The 15,000-nt window shown below is 41.1% G+C and overlaps 1 protein-coding gene across 1 annotated transcript in view; it reads right to left on the bottom strand.

Annotated features, from left to right (window-relative positions):
• LOC117441231 (spectrin beta chain, non-erythrocytic 1-like) overlaps positions 1-12,789 on the bottom strand; it is a 26,649-nt gene extending 13,860 nt beyond the window's left edge. Inside the window, exons 1-7 of the mRNA XM_034077429.2 lie at positions 12,640-12,789; positions 12,169-12,342; positions 8,627-8,718; positions 8,471-8,551; positions 7,165-7,280; positions 6,735-6,847; positions 6,440-6,627 (exon numbers count right to left, since the gene is read on the bottom strand). Of these exons, the coding sequence (XP_033933320.1) occupies positions 6,440-6,627; positions 6,735-6,847; positions 7,165-7,280; positions 8,471-8,551; positions 8,627-8,718; positions 12,169-12,321 (743 nt within the window). The 5' untranslated portion in view covers positions 12,322-12,342; positions 12,640-12,789. The remainder of the gene's footprint in view (positions 1-6,439; positions 6,628-6,734; positions 6,848-7,164; positions 7,281-8,470; positions 8,552-8,626; positions 8,719-12,168; positions 12,343-12,639) is intronic.
• Positions 12,790-15,000: the final 2,211 nt, after the last annotated feature.

The following is a 15,000-nucleotide window of genomic DNA, read 5'->3' as shown; positions in this document are numbered from 1 at the left end:
CCCGGATCAGAGTACACTAAGTCCAGTCAGCATCAGTACCCGGATCAGAGTACACTAAGTCCAGTCAGCATCAGTACCCGGATCAGAGTACACTGAGTCCAGTCAGCATCAGTACCCGGATCAGAGTACACTAAGTCCAGTCAGCATCAGTACCCGGATCAGAGTACACTAAGTCCAGTCAGCATCAGTACCCGGATCAGAGTACACTAAGTCTAGTCAGCATCAGTACCCGGATCAGAGTACACTAAGTCCAGTCAGCATCAGAACCCGGATCAGAGTACACTAAGTCCAGTCAGCATCAGTACCCGGATCAGAGTACACTAAGTCCAGTCAGCATCAGTACCCGGATCAGAGTACACTGAGTCCAGTCAGCATCAGTACCCGGATCAGAGTACACTAAGTCCAGTCAGCATCAGTACCCGGATCAGAGTACACTAAGTCCAGTCAGCATCAGAACCCGGATCAGAGTACACTAAGTCCAGTCAGCATCAGTACCCGGATCAGAGTACACTAAGTCCAGTCAGCATCAGAACCCGGATCAGAGTACACTAAGTCCAGTCAGCATCAGTACCCGGATCAGAGTACACTAAGTCCAGTCAGCATCAGTACCCGGATCAGAGTACACTAAGTCTAGTCAGCATCAGTACCCGGATCAGAGTACACTAAGTCCAGTCAGCATCAGAACCCGGATCAGAGTACACTAAGTCCAGTCAGCATCAGTACCCGGATCAGAGTACACTAAGTCCAGTCCGCGGCACATCACTTCATGATGTATCACATGTCTCCTGATCCGAGTCCCTGAGCGTGTCTGGCCGTGCAGCACTCTCAGCGCCACAGACTGGATGAAGCATTATGTCAGCAACACGTTGAGTTGAGGAGACTCTGAGTCAGAGGTGATGAGAGTCAGACGGTGTGTTAGACGGGCGTGACATCATGAACCTGCTGATGGACACATTCCAACACTTGCTCTGCTCCAGCTGTGTTCACCTTGCAGCTGCAGCTCTGAGGCTTTGATCCTGATCAAGTGTTCAAGTCATGTTTAAAGTTTAACTTCTTCATATGTCTAATATTAGAGTTCACTTTTCATTCAGGAAGTATGACGCTGTGCTGTCAGTAGCTTCTCCATGTCTGTGATTGGTTGAATGCTCCAGATCCCGCCCCTCTCATGTGAACACCTAGCTAGAGAGGACACGGCTGGCTGAGCGATCCACTTGATGACCCGCGGCGTAGGACCGCTTAGCGAGAGCGCGTTCTGGATTAGGCCGACCGGCTAACTCCAACATCCAGGTGAGGTTGAACCGGCTTCGTAGAACAGGCCCCAGGTGGTGTTACATGTTGTTGTTTGTTTCTCGTGTGTTGATGTTTGTCTGTTGATGTTACATGCTGTTGTTTGTTTCTCGTGTGTTGATGTTTGTCTGTTGATGTTCCACATGGAGCTGCTGTGATGTTACATGTTGTTGTTTGTTTCTCGTGTGTGTTGATGTTTGTCTGTTGATGTTACATGTTGTTGTTTGTTTCTCGTGTTGATGTTTGTCTGTTGATGTTACATGTTGTTCTTTGTTTCTCGTGTGTTGATGTTTGTCTGCTGATGCTCCACATGGAGCTGCTGTGATGTTACATGTTGTTGTTTGTTTCTCGTGTGTTGATGTGTGTCTGTTGATGTTACATGTTGTTGTTTGTTTCTCGTGTGTTGATGTTTGTCTGTTGATGTTCCACATGGAGCTGCTGTGATGTTCCATGTTGTTGTTTGTTTCTCGTGTGTTGATGTTTGTCTGTTGATGTTACATGTTGTTGTTTGTTTCTCGTGTGTTGATGTTTGTCTGTTGATGTTACATGTTGTTGTTTGTTTCTCGTGTTGATGTTTGTCTGTTGATGTTCCATGTTGTTGTTTGTTTCTCGTGTGTTGATGTTTGTCTGTTGATGTTACATGTTGTTGTTTGTTTCTCGTGTGTTGATGTTTGTCTGTTGATGTTCCACATGGAGCTGCTGTGATGTTACATGTTGTTGTTTGTTTCTCGTGTGTGTTGATGTTTGTCTGTTGATGTTCCATGTTGTTGTTTGTTTCTCATGTGTGTTGATGTTTGTCTGTTGATGTTCCACATGGAGCTGCTGTGATGTTCCATGTTGTTGTTTGTTTCTCATGTGTGTTGATGTTTGTCTGTTGATGTTACATGTTGTTGTTTGTTTCTCGTGTGTTGATGTTTGTCTGTTGATGTTCCACATGGAGCTGCTGTGATGTTCCATGTTGTTGTTTGTTTCTCATGTGTGTTGATGTTTGTCTGTTGATGTTCCATGTTGTTGTTTGTTTCTCGTGTGTTGATGTTTGTCTGTTGATGTTACATGTTGTTGTTTGTTTCTCGTGTTGATGTTTGTCTGTTGATGTTCCACATGGAGCTGCTGTGATGTTACATGTTGTTGTTTGTTTCTCGTGTGTTGATGTTTGTCTGCTGATGTTACATGTTGTTGTTTGTTTCTCGTGTGTTGATGTTTGTCTGTTGATGTTACATGTTGTTGTTTGTTTCTCGTGTGTTGATGTTTGTCTGTTGATGTTCCACATGGAGCTGCTGTGATGTTCCATGTTGTTGTTTGTTTCTCGTGTGTTGATGTTTGTCTGTTGATGTTCCACATGGAGCTGCTGTGATGTTACATGTTGTTGTTTGTTTCTCGTGTGTTGATGTTTGTCTGTTGATGTTACATGTTGTTGTTTGTTTCTCGTGTGTTGATGTTTGTCTGTTGATGTTACATGTTGTTGTTTGTTTCTCGTGTGTTGATGTTTGTCTGTTGATGTTACATGTTGTTGTTTGTTTCTCGTGTGTTGATGTTTGTCTGTTGATGTTCCATGTTGTTGTTTGTTTCTCGTGTGTTGATGTTTGTCTGTTGATGTTACATGTTGTTGTTTGTTTCTCGTGTGTTGATGTGTGTCTGTTGATGTTACATGTTGTTGTTTGTTTCTCGTGTGTTGATGTTTGTCTGTTGATGTTCCATGTTGTTGTTTGTTTCTCGTGTGTTGATGTTTGTCTGTTGATGTTACATGTTGTTGTTTGTTTCTCGTGTGTTGATGTGTGTCTGTTGATGTTACATGTTGTTGTTTGTTTCTCGTGTTGATGTTTGTCTGTTGATGTTCCACATGGAGCTGCTGTGATGTTACATGTTGTTGTTTGTTTCTCGTGTGTTGATGTTTGTCTGCTGATGTTACATGTTGTTGTTTGTTTCTCGTGTGTTGATGTTTGTCTGTTGATGTTACATGTTGTTGTTTGTTTCTCGTGTGTTGATGTTTGTCTGTTGATGTTCCACATGGAGCTGCTGTGATGTTACATGTTGTTGTTTGTTTCTCGTGTGTTGATGTTTGTCTGTTGATGTTATATGTTGTTGTTTGTTTCTCGTGTGTTGATGTGTGTCTGTTGATGTTCCATGTTGTTGTTTGTTTCTCGTGTGTTGATGTTTGTCTGTTGATGTTACATGTTGTTGTTTGTTTCTCGTGTGTTGATGTGTGTCTGTTGATGTTCCATGTTGTTGTTTGTTTCTCGTGTGTTGATGTTTGTCTGTTGATGTTACATGTTGTTGTTTGTTTCTCGTGTGTTGATGTTTGTCTGTTGATGTTACATGTTGTTGTTTGTTTCTCGTGTGTTGATGTGTGTCTGTTGATGTTCCATGTTGTTGTTTGTTTCTCGTGTGTTGATGTTTGTCTGTTGATGTTACATGTTGTTGTTTGTTTCTCGTGTGTTGATGTGTGTCTGTTGATGTTCCATGTTGTTGTTTGTTTCTCGTGTGTTGATGTTTGTCTGTTGATGTTACATGTTGTTGTTTGTTTCTCGTGTGTTGATGTGTGTCTGTTGATGTTACATGTTGTTGTTTGTTTCTCGTGTGTTGATGTTTGTCTGTTGATGTTCCACATGGAGCTGCTGTGATGTTCCATGTTGTTGTTTGTTTCTCGTGTGTTGATGTTTGTCTGCTGATGTTACATGTTGTTGTTTGTTTCTCGTGTGTTGATGTGTGTCTGTTGATGTTACATGTTGTTGTTTGTTTCTCGTGTGTTGATGTTTGTCTGTTGATGTTCCACATGGAGCTGCTGTGATGTTCCATGTTGTTGTTTGTTTCTCGTGTGTTGATGTTTGTCTGTTGATGTTACATGTTGTTGTTTGTTTCTCGTGTGTTGATGTTTGTCTGTTGATGTTACATGTTGTTGTTTGTTTCTCGTGTTGATGTTTGTCTGTTGATGTTCCACATGGAGCTGCTGTGATGTTCCATGTTGTTGTTTGTTTCTCGTGTGTTGATGTTTGTCTGCTGATGTTACATGTTGTTGTTTGTTTCTCGTGTGTTGATGTTTGTCTGTTGATGTTACATGTTGTTGTTTGTTTCTCGTGTGTTGATGTTTGTCTGTTGATGTTCCACATGGAGCTGCTGTGATGTTACATGTTGTTGTTTGTTTATCGTGTGTGTTGATGTTTGTCTGTTGATGTTCCATGTTGTTGTTTGTTTCTCGTGTGTTGATGTTTGTCTGTTGATGTTACATGTTGTTGTTTGTTTCTCGTGTGTTGATGTTTGTCTGTTGATGTTAAATGTTGTTGTTTGTTTCTCGTGTGTTGATGTTTGTCTGTTGATGTAACATGTTGTTGTTTGTTTCTCGTGTGTTGATGTTTGTCTGTTGATGTTCCATGTTGTTGTTTGTTTCTCGTGTGTTGATGTTTGTCTGTTGATGTTACATGTTGTTGTTTGTTTCTCGTGTGTTGATGTGTATCTGTTGATGTTACTTGTTGTTGTTTGTTTCTCGTGTGTTGATGTTTGTCTGTTGATGTTCCACATGGAGCTGCTGTGATGTTCCATGTTGTTGTTTGTTTCTCGTGTGTTGATGTTTGTCTGTTGATGTTACATGTTGTTGTTTGTTTCTCGTGTGTTGATGTGTGTCTGTTGATGTTCCATGTTGTTGTTTGTTTCTCGTGTGTTGATGTTTGTCTGTTGATGTTACATGTTGTTGTTTGTTTCTCGTGTGTTGATGTTTGTCTGTTGATGTTCCACATGGAGCTGCTGTGATGTTCCATGTTGTTGTTTGTTTCTCGTGTGTTGATGTTTGTCTGTTGATGTTACATGTTGTTGTTTGTTTCTCGTGTGTTGATGTGTGTCTGTTGATGTTCCATGTTGTTGTTTGTTTCTCGTGTGTTGATGTGTGTCTGTTGATGTTACATGTTGTTGTTTGTTTCTCGTGTGTTGATGTTTGTCTGTTGATGTTCCACATGGAGCTGCTGTGATGTTACATGTTGTTGTTTGTTTCTCGTGTGTTGATGTTTGTCTGTTGATGTTACATGTTGTTGTTTGTTTCTCGTGTGTTGATGTTTGTCTGTTGATGCTCCACGTGGAGCTGCTGTGATGTTACATGTTGTTGTTTGTTTCTCGTGTTGATGTTTGTCTGTTGATGTTACATGTTGTTGTTTGTTTCTCGTGTGTTGATGTGTGTCTGTTGATGTTCCATGTTGTTGTTTGTTTCTCGTGTTGATGTGTGTCTGTTGATGTTACATGTTGTTGTTTGTTTCTCGTGTGTTGATGTTTGTCTGTTGATGTTCCACATGGAGCTGCTGTGATGTTCCATGCTGTTGTTTGTTTCTTGTGTGTTGATGTTTGTCTGTTGATGTTACATGTTGTTGTTTGTTTCTCGTGTGTTGTTGTTTGTCTGTTGATGTTACATGTTGTTGTTTGTTTCTCGTGTGTTGATGTGTGTCTGTTGATGTTCCATGCTGTTGTTTGTTTCTCGTGTGTTGATGTTTGTCTGTTGATGTTACATGTTGTTGTTTGTTTCTCGTGTGTTGTTGTTTGTCTGTTGATGTTACATGTTGTTGTTTGTTTCTCGTGTGTTGTTGTTTGTCTGTTGATGTTACATGTTGTTGTTTGTTTCTCGTGTGTTGATGTGTGTCTGTTGATGTTCCATGCTGTTGTTTGTTTCTCGTGTGTTGATGTTTGTCTGTTGATGTTACATGTTGTTGTTTGTTTCTCGTGTGTTGTTGTTTGTCTGTTGATGTTACATGTTGTTGTTTGTTTCTCGTGTGTTGATGTGTGTCTGTTGATGTTCCATGCTGTTGTTTGTTTCTCATGTGTGTTGATGTTTGTCTGTTGATGTTCCATGTTGTTGTTTGTTTCTCATGTGTGTTGTTGTTTGTCTGTTGATGTTCCATGTTGTTGTTTGTTTCTCATGTGTGTTGTTGTTTGTCTGTTGATGTTCCATGTTGTTGTTTGTTTCTCATGTGTGTTGTTGTTTGTCTGTTGATGTTCCATGCTGTTGTTTGTTTCTCGTGTGTTGATGTTTGTCTGTTGATGTTACATGTTGTTGTTTGTTTCTCGTGTGTTGTTGTTTGTCTGTTGATGCTCCACGTGGAGCTGCTGTGATGCCAGCAGCACTTCAGACCTGACCGTTACAGTGTAATCGTATTGCATGGCAGTGGGGGGTTACTTGGGGGGCTTCTCCGCGGTCCGGTAGGTGTTGAAGGCCTGCAGCTGCTGCTGGACCCCCAGCAGGGCGTTGGCGAACTTCCTGTTGTTGAGGATGATGATGGTCTGCTCGATCCACTCCAGCAGGTCTGAGGCCAGAGACTCGTACTTCTGCACCATCTTCTCCGTCTCGATGGCGTTCTCCAGCACCTGCAGGGGAACACGCGTTAACCACTTCCTGTGAGGAGGTCCTGACGGTCTCTCATGTTGAAGGCTCCTGGATGTCCTTCATATCCTTCATCGTGAAGGCTCCTGACCTTGCCAATGCGCTTCCCCTCCACCTTCAGAGCCTTCATCTTGGAGAAGTAGTGGTAGTACGTCACCACGTATGTGATCACCGACTTATCGTCCGGCTGGTCCACGCTGATGTCTGCGGGGCAACAGATACACGTTATAAAATATACATATAAAGTCCTTTAGGGCTCTTATTGTGAAGGGGAGCAGGAAGTTTAGGGCTCTTATTGTGAAGGGGAGCAGGAAGTTTAGGGGCTCTTATTGTGAAGGGGAGCAGGAAGTTTAGGGGCTCTTATTGTGAAGGGGAGCAGGAAGTTTAGGGCTCTTATTGTGAAGGGGAGCAGGAAGTTTAGGGCTCTTATTGTGAAGGGGAGCAGGAAGTTTAGGGGCTCTTATTGTGAAGGGGAGCAGGAAGTTTAGGGGCTCTTATTGTGAAGGGGAGCAGGAAGTCACCCTCGGGGTCCAGCAGCTTGGTGATGCCCAGGTGTTGCTCCGCCAGGTTGAAAGCGTCCTGAAGGTTGTGGTGGGCGTTCGACTTCTTCAGCTTATCGAAGTCGATGAGATCGGGCCTGAGCACGGGGACAACTTTATTAACAACACTTTATTTACACAACTTTATTAACAACACTTTATTTACACAACTTTATTAACAACACTTTATCCAAACAACTTTTTTAGCTCAAAGAAAATGTCATTAAGTTGCCCGTTAAACGCTCATCTCACGAAGATATCTTCAGACAACAGAGGGCGTTACCTGAGTCAGTTATCGGAAGGTCAGTTACCTGAAGGTCAGTTACCTGAAGGTTACCTGAAGGTCAGTTATCTGAAGGTTACCTGAAGGTCAGTTACCTGGAGGTTACCTGAGAGTCAGTTACCTGGAGGTTACCTGAAGGTTACCTGAAGGTTACCTGAGAGTCAGTTATCTGAAGGTTACCTGAAGGTCAGTTATCTGAAGGTTACCTGAAGGTCAGTTATCTGAAGGTTACCTGAAGGTCAGTTATCTAAAGGTCAGTGATCTGAAGGTCAGTTATCTGAAGGTTACCTGTGTGTCAGTTATCTGAAGGTTACCTGAAGGTCAGTTAACTGAAGGTTACCTGAAGGTCAGTTATCTGAAGGTTACCTGAAGGTTACCTGAGAGTCAGTTACCTGAAGGTCACCTGAAGGTCAGTTATCTGAAGGTTACCTGAAGGTCAGTTATCTGAAGGTTACCTGAAGGTCAGTTATCTGAAGGTTACCTAAAGGTCAGTTATCTGAAGGTTACCTGAAGGTCAGTTATCTAAAGGTCAGTGATCTGAAGGTCAGTTATCTGAAGGTTACCTGTGTGTCAGTTATCTGAAGGTTACCTGAAGGTCAGTTAACTGAAGGTTACCTGAAGGTCAGTTATCTGAAGGTTACCTGAAGGTCAGTTATCTAAAGGTCAGTGATCTGAAGGTCAGTTATCTGAAGGTTACCTGTGTGTCAGTTATCTGAAGGTTACCTGAGAGTCAGTTAACTGAAGGTTACCTGAAGGTCAGTTATCTGAAGGTTACCTGAAGGTTACCTGAGAGTCAGTTACCTGAAGGTCACCTGAAGGTCAGTTATCTGAAGGTTACCTGAAGGTCAGTTATCTGAAGGTTACCTGAAGGTCAGTTATCTAAAGGTTACCTGAAGGTCAGTTAACTGAAGGTTACCTGAAGGTCAGTTATCTGAAGGTTACCTGAAGGTTACCTGAGAGTCAGTTACCTGAAGGTCACCTGAAGGTCAGTTATCTGAAGGTTACCTGTGCTTGTGGATGAGTGCGTTGAAGGCCATGCCGTCCCTCCAGCTGGTGCTGAAGTTGCGGATGTTGACGTTTGGATACCTGAGGAACAGACACACCTTTCAGAGACGCCGCACACTCACAGTGAACGGTACATATCAAGTTGTAGAGCCTCACCCGGCGGTCTTCATCTGGCACCAGAGCAGCAGAGCGTCCTTCGCTGACCGCTTCTCTTTGTTGTCGTCACAATCCACAATGATGTCCTGGATCTACACACACACACACACACACACACACACACACACACACACACACACACACACACACACCGTGATGAGTACTCACTCAAACCATAAGTACTTGTTGTCTGTTCTACAGTACTGCTCCACCCGTCAGACGTTCTGACTCACAGACCATAATAACCTGAGGCTCCAACAGCATCCTCTGGGACAAAGCATGCTCGGACAGAGAATCTGAACTGCTACCATCTGATGGAGATCAATGAAGTCAGCCTGAAGCATCCTGTGTGCTCCAGTCTGTCCTCTCAGTAAATACAGAGCTGAATCCAGATCAGATGCAAAGTCAGAATTTAGCCGGGGACCAGTGAAGTCTGAATTTAGAGAAAAAGCCAGAATTTTGAGATTTTGTGAAAAAGTCAATATTTTGGCAAAAGTCAATATTTTGGCAAAAGTCAATATTTTGTGAAAAAGTCAGGATTTTGTGAAAAAGTCAGGATTTTGGAAAAAGTCAGGATTTTGGAAAAGTCAAGATTTTGTGAAAAAGTCAATATTTTGGCAAAAGTCAATATTTTGTGAAAAAGTCAGGATTTTGTGAAAAAGTCAGGATTTTGAGGAAAAAGTCAGAATTTTGAGGAAAAGTCGGAATTTTGAGATATTGAGAAAAAGTCAGAATTTTGAGAACAAGTCAGAATTTTGCACATGACAGGATGATTACCTACAATAACCGCTATTCCTCCATCTTGTGACTGTGTAACTCCCTCTCTTGGATATCAGCATGTGAAGGACACAAATACAAATACAAATACATGGACAAATACATGGATCCTGATGTTGAAGCTCAAGCCGGAGACCAGGGATTATTAACATTTTTAAGGAATCTGAAAAAGTCAGGATTTTGGAAAAAGTCAGGATTTTGGAAAAATCAAGATTTTGTGGAAAAAGTCATGATTTTGAAAAAAGTCAGAATTTTGAGATTTTGAAAAAAGTCAAGATTTTGTGAAAATGTCAGAATTTTGAGATTTTAAGAAAAAGTCCGAATTTTGAGATATTGAGAAAAAGTCCGAATTTTGTGAAAAGTCCGAATTTTAAGAAAAATTCAACATGTTATGAAAAAGTCAGTATTTTGAGATTTGGTGAAAATGTCAGAATTTTGAGAAAAAGTCAGAATTTTGAGATCTTAAGAAAAAGTCAGGATTTTGAGAAAAAGTCAGGATTTTGTGAAAATGTCAGGATTTTGAGATTTTGAGAAAAAGTCAGGATTTTGAGAAAAAGTCGGAATTTTGAGAAAAAGTCAGAATTTTGAGATTTTGTGAAAATGTCAGGATTTTGTGAAAATGTCAGAATTTTGAGATTTTAAGAAAAAGTCAGAATTTTGAGATATTGAGAAAGTCAGAATTTTGAGATTTTGTGAAGTCAGAATTTTAAGAAAAATTCAACATGTTATGAAAAAGTCAGTATTTTGAGATTTGGTGAAAACGTCAGAATTTTGAGATTTTGAAAATGTCAGGATTTTGTGAAAATGTCAGGATTTTGAGATTTTGAGAAAAAGTCAGAATTTTGAGATCTTGAGAAAAAGTTAGGATTTTGAGAAAAAGTCGGAATTTTGAGAACAAGTCAGGATTTTGGAAAAAGTCAGGATTTTGGAAAAGTCAAGATTTTGTGAAAAAGTCAATATTTTGGCAAAAGTCAATATTTTGTGAAAAAGTCAGGATTTTGTGAAAAAGTCAGGATTTTGGAAAAAGTCAGGATTTTGGAAAAGTCAAGATTTTGTGAAAAAGTCAATATTTTGGCAAAAGTCAATATTTTGTGAAAAAGTCAGGATTTTGTGAAAAAGTCAGGATTTTGAGGAAAAAGTCAGAATTTTGAGGAAAAGTCGGAATTTTGAGATATTGAGAAAAAGTCAGAATTTTGAGAACAAGTCAGAATTTTGCACATGACAGGATGATTACCTACAATAACCGCTATTCCTCCATCTTGTGACTGTGTAACTCCCTCTCTTGGATATCAGCATGTGAAGGACACTGTTCAGGAATTAGTTGATGCTCTGTATGTGATGACTACTTCCATTCTGGAGAGAATCACAAATACATGGATCCTGATGTTGAAGCTCAAGCCGGAGACCAGGGATTATTAACATTTTTAAGGAATCTGAAAAAGTCAGGATTTTGGAAAAAGTCAGGATTTTGGAAAAATCAAGATTTTGTGGAAAAAGTCATGATTTTGAAAAAAGTCAGAATTTTGAGATTTTGAAAAAAGTCAAGATTTTGTGAAAATGTCAGAATTTTGAGATTTTAAGAAAAAGTCCGAATTTTGAGATATTGAGAAAAAGTCCGAATTTTGTGAAAAGTCCGAATTTTAAGAAAAATTCAACATGTTATGAAAAAGTCAGTATTTTGAGATTTGGTGAAAATGTCAGAATTTTGAGATTTTGAAAATGTCAAGATTTTGTGAAAATGTCAGGATTTTGTGAAAATGTCAGGATTTTGTGAAAATGTCAGGATTTTGAGATTTTGAGAAAAAGTCAGAATTTTGAGATCTTAAGAAAAAGTCAGGATTTTGAGAAAAAGTCGGAATTTTGAGAAAAAGTCAGAATTTTGAGATATTGAGAAAAAGTCAGAATTTTGAGATTTTGTGAAAATGTCAGGATTTTGTGAAAATGTCAGAATTTTGAGATTTTAAGAAAAAGTCAGAATTTTGAGAAAAAGTCAGAATTTTGAGATATTGAGAAAGTCAGAATTTTGAGATTTTGTGAAGTCAGAATTTTAAGAAAAATTCAACATGTTATGAAAAAGTCAGTATTTTGAGATTTGGTGAAAACGTCAGAATTTTGAGATTTTGAAAATGTCAGGATTTTGTGAAAATGTCAGGATTTTGAGATTTTGAGAAAAAGTCAGAATTTTGAGATCTTGAGAAAAAGTTAGGATTTTGAGAAAAAGTCGGAATTTTGAGAACAAGTCAGAATTTTGAGAACAAGTCAGAATTTTGCACATGACAGGATGATTACCTACAATAACCGCTATTCCTCCATCTTGTGACTGTGTAACTCCCTCTCTTGGATATCAGCATGTGAAGGACACTGTTCAGGAATTAGTTGATGCTCTGTATGTGATGACTACTTCCATTCTGGAGAGGATCATAAATACATGGATGCTGATGTTGAAGCTCAAGCCAGGGACCAGGGATTATTAACATTTTTAAGTATTCAGAAAAGTTAGAATTTAGAGAAAAAGCCAGAATTTGGAGATTTTGTGAAAAAGTCAGGATTTTGTGAAAGAGTCAGGATTTTGTGAAAAAGTCAGAATTTTGTGAAAAAGTCAGAATTTTGTGAAAAAGTCAGGATTTTGAGGAAAAAGTCAGAAAAAAGCCAATGTTTTGAGAAAAAACACCACCACTTCCATTAGGAAGTGGTGGTGGTAGAGCAGGAAGTGGTGGTGGTACAGCAGGAAGTGGTGGTGGTACAGCAGGAAGTGGTGGTGGTACCTGGAAGCGCAGGATGATGGTCCAGATGAGGCCCAGCGTCAGGCGGTGGTTCCCGTCCACGATGTCGTGGCAGCCCATGTTCTCCAGGTGAACTCTCTGCTCCTTCAGGAACTGCAGAGCCTTGTCCACGTTCTCCAGGCAGTGGATCCGCATCCGGCCTTTAGTGGGCTTTGGCTGGAGGACATGGAGAGACACACAGTGTGTGTACAGTGTTAGTTGTGTACAGTGTGTTGTGTATAATTTGTTGTGTAGAGTGTGTGTGGTGTAGAGTGTTAGTTGTGTAGAGTGTGTGTTGTGTGTTGTGTAGTGTATGCAGTGTGTGTCAGGTGTGTGTAGAGTGTAGAGAGTGTGTAGAGTGTGTTGTGTAGAGTGTTAGTTGTGTAGAGTGTGTGTTGTGTGTTGTGTATAGAGTGTATGCAGTGTGTGTCAGGTGTGTGTAGAGTGTGTGTGTAGAGTGTGTGGAGTGTGTACCAGTTTCTCCCCCGACAGCACCTCCAGCAGCTTGATGAGGGACCTTCCATCCCTCAGGTCCAGGTACAGGTCTGAGATCCTGCAGGACACCCTGGACAGGTGAGAGTTCACCCACTTAGTGAAGGTCTTCTTCTGCACCGCCTCACGCTCGTCTGCACACACACACACACACACACACACACACACACACACACACACACACACACACACACACACACCTTTTGTTAAAGGTCACCTATTATACAAAATCCTCTTCTTCATGTCTCTCTACATCAACATGTGTCCCCTCTTCTTCATGTCTCTCTACATCAACATGTGTCCCCTCTTCTTCATGTCTCTCTACATCAACATGTGTCCCCTCTTCTTCATGTCTCTTCTATATCAAAAGGATCCCATTGTTCCTAGAATGTTTTCAGACAAAAGCTGAGATATTTTTACCAAAAATTTGAAATCACTCAAAAACTTGAATTTGTTTTTCATGTCTTTCTTTTTTAGTCTCCAGGTATTTTGAGAGGTTTGTGTTAAAATAATATTTCAGATTTTCTTTAAGAGTTATTCTGGAGTTGACCTTTGACAGCCGTTCAGGGCAGCTCTCAATAACTTCACATTTATAATGTAATGTTCCTTAGTACTTTTAAGTACTTCCTGTCGTACTGAACTTTTATTCTGAAGTACTTCCTGTCGTACTGAACTTTTATTCTGAAGTACTTCCTGTCGTACTGAACTTTTATTCTGAAGTACTTCCTGTCGTACTGAACTTTTATTCTGAAGTACTTCCTGTCGTACTGAACTTTTATTCTGAAATACTTCCTGTCGTACTGAACTTTTATTCTGAAGTTTCTAAAGCATTAATTTAGAAAATATATATATTTAAACATTATAAATGTGTTTTCCAGTGTGGTACTGCTAGAGTTAGGTTAATTTCTTACAGTGTGTTACTGCTAGAGTTATGGTAATTTCTTACAGTGTGTTACTGCTAGAGTTATGGTAATTTCTTACAGTGTGTTACTGCTAGAGTTAGGTTAATTTCTTACAGTGTGTTACTGCTAGAGTTAGGTTAATTTCTTACAGTGTGTTACTGCTAGAGTTAAGTTAATTTCTTACAGTGTGTTACTGCTAGAGTTAAGTTAATTTCTTACAGTGTGTTACTGCTAGAGTTAAGTTAATTTCTTACAGTGTGTTACTGCTAGAGTTAGGTTAATTTCTTACAGTGTGTTACTGCTAGAGTTATTTTTACGACGCTCTGCAGTAAACTGAGCTTAATCTTTAACTCTGAGGGGTCAAAGGTCATCGACAGATGACCTCCTGCTGCCGCTCACAGGAAACACTTCCTCCACCTGAACTTAAGCTTTTTCAATCTGCAGTAAAAACATTGAGAAAACGTCGGACATGAAAAACAAATATATTGGAAGAGCACAAAAAACAAACAGTCTAACATGTTTGTAAAAAAGAAAGATATTCCCTGAAACAACAAACTTTCTACAACAATAATCAAATATTTCAAAAACAATATTTCACTGAGAACAAGTAAACAAGTAAACAGCAACAGGCGGAAGCACCTCCTCCACAACTGGACACCTTCGAGACTAGGATGCACATTTCAAACAACAACTTATCAAATACTGTAGACTGAGACCACGAGGACCACGAGGACCACCGAGGACCAACACCGAGGACCAACACCGAGGACCAACACCGAGGACCAACGAGGACCACGAGGACCAACGAGGACCACATAGACCACCGAGGACCACGAGGACCACGAGGACCACCGAGGACCAACGAGGACCAACGAGGACCACGAGGACCAACGAGGACCACGAGGAACAACGAGGACCACAAAGACCACCGAGGACCACAAAGACCACCGAGGACCACGAGGACCACCGAGGACCAACGAGGACCAACGAGGACCACGAGGACCAACGAGGACCACGAGGACCAACGAGGACCACGAGGAACAACGAGGACCACAAAGACCACGAGGACCACAAAGACCACCGAGGACCACGAGGACCACCGAGGACCACGAGGACCAACGAGGACCACGAGGACCACAAAGACCACCGAGGACCACGAGGAACAACGAGGACCACGAGGACCAACGAGGACCACAAAGACCACCGAGGACCACGAGGACCAACGAGGACCACGAGGAACAACGAGGACCACAAAGACCACCGAGGACCACAAAGACCACCGAGGACCACGAGGACCACCGAGGACCAACGAGGACCACGAGGACCAACGAGGACCACGAGGACCAACGAGGACCACGAGGAACAACGAGGACCACAAAGACCACCGAGGACCACGAGGACCACGAGGACCACGAGGACCAACGAGGACCACCGAGGACCA

Source organism: Pseudochaenichthys georgianus, unplaced genomic scaffold (assembly GCF_902827115.2).
Source record: "Pseudochaenichthys georgianus unplaced genomic scaffold, fPseGeo1.2 scaffold_1578_arrow_ctg1, whole genome shotgun sequence".
Classification (NCBI taxonomy): domain Eukaryota; kingdom Metazoa; phylum Chordata; class Actinopteri; order Perciformes; family Channichthyidae; genus Pseudochaenichthys; species Pseudochaenichthys georgianus.
The sequence above is the reverse complement of the archived record's forward strand: the minus strand, read 5'-3'. Positions and strand labels throughout refer to the sequence as shown.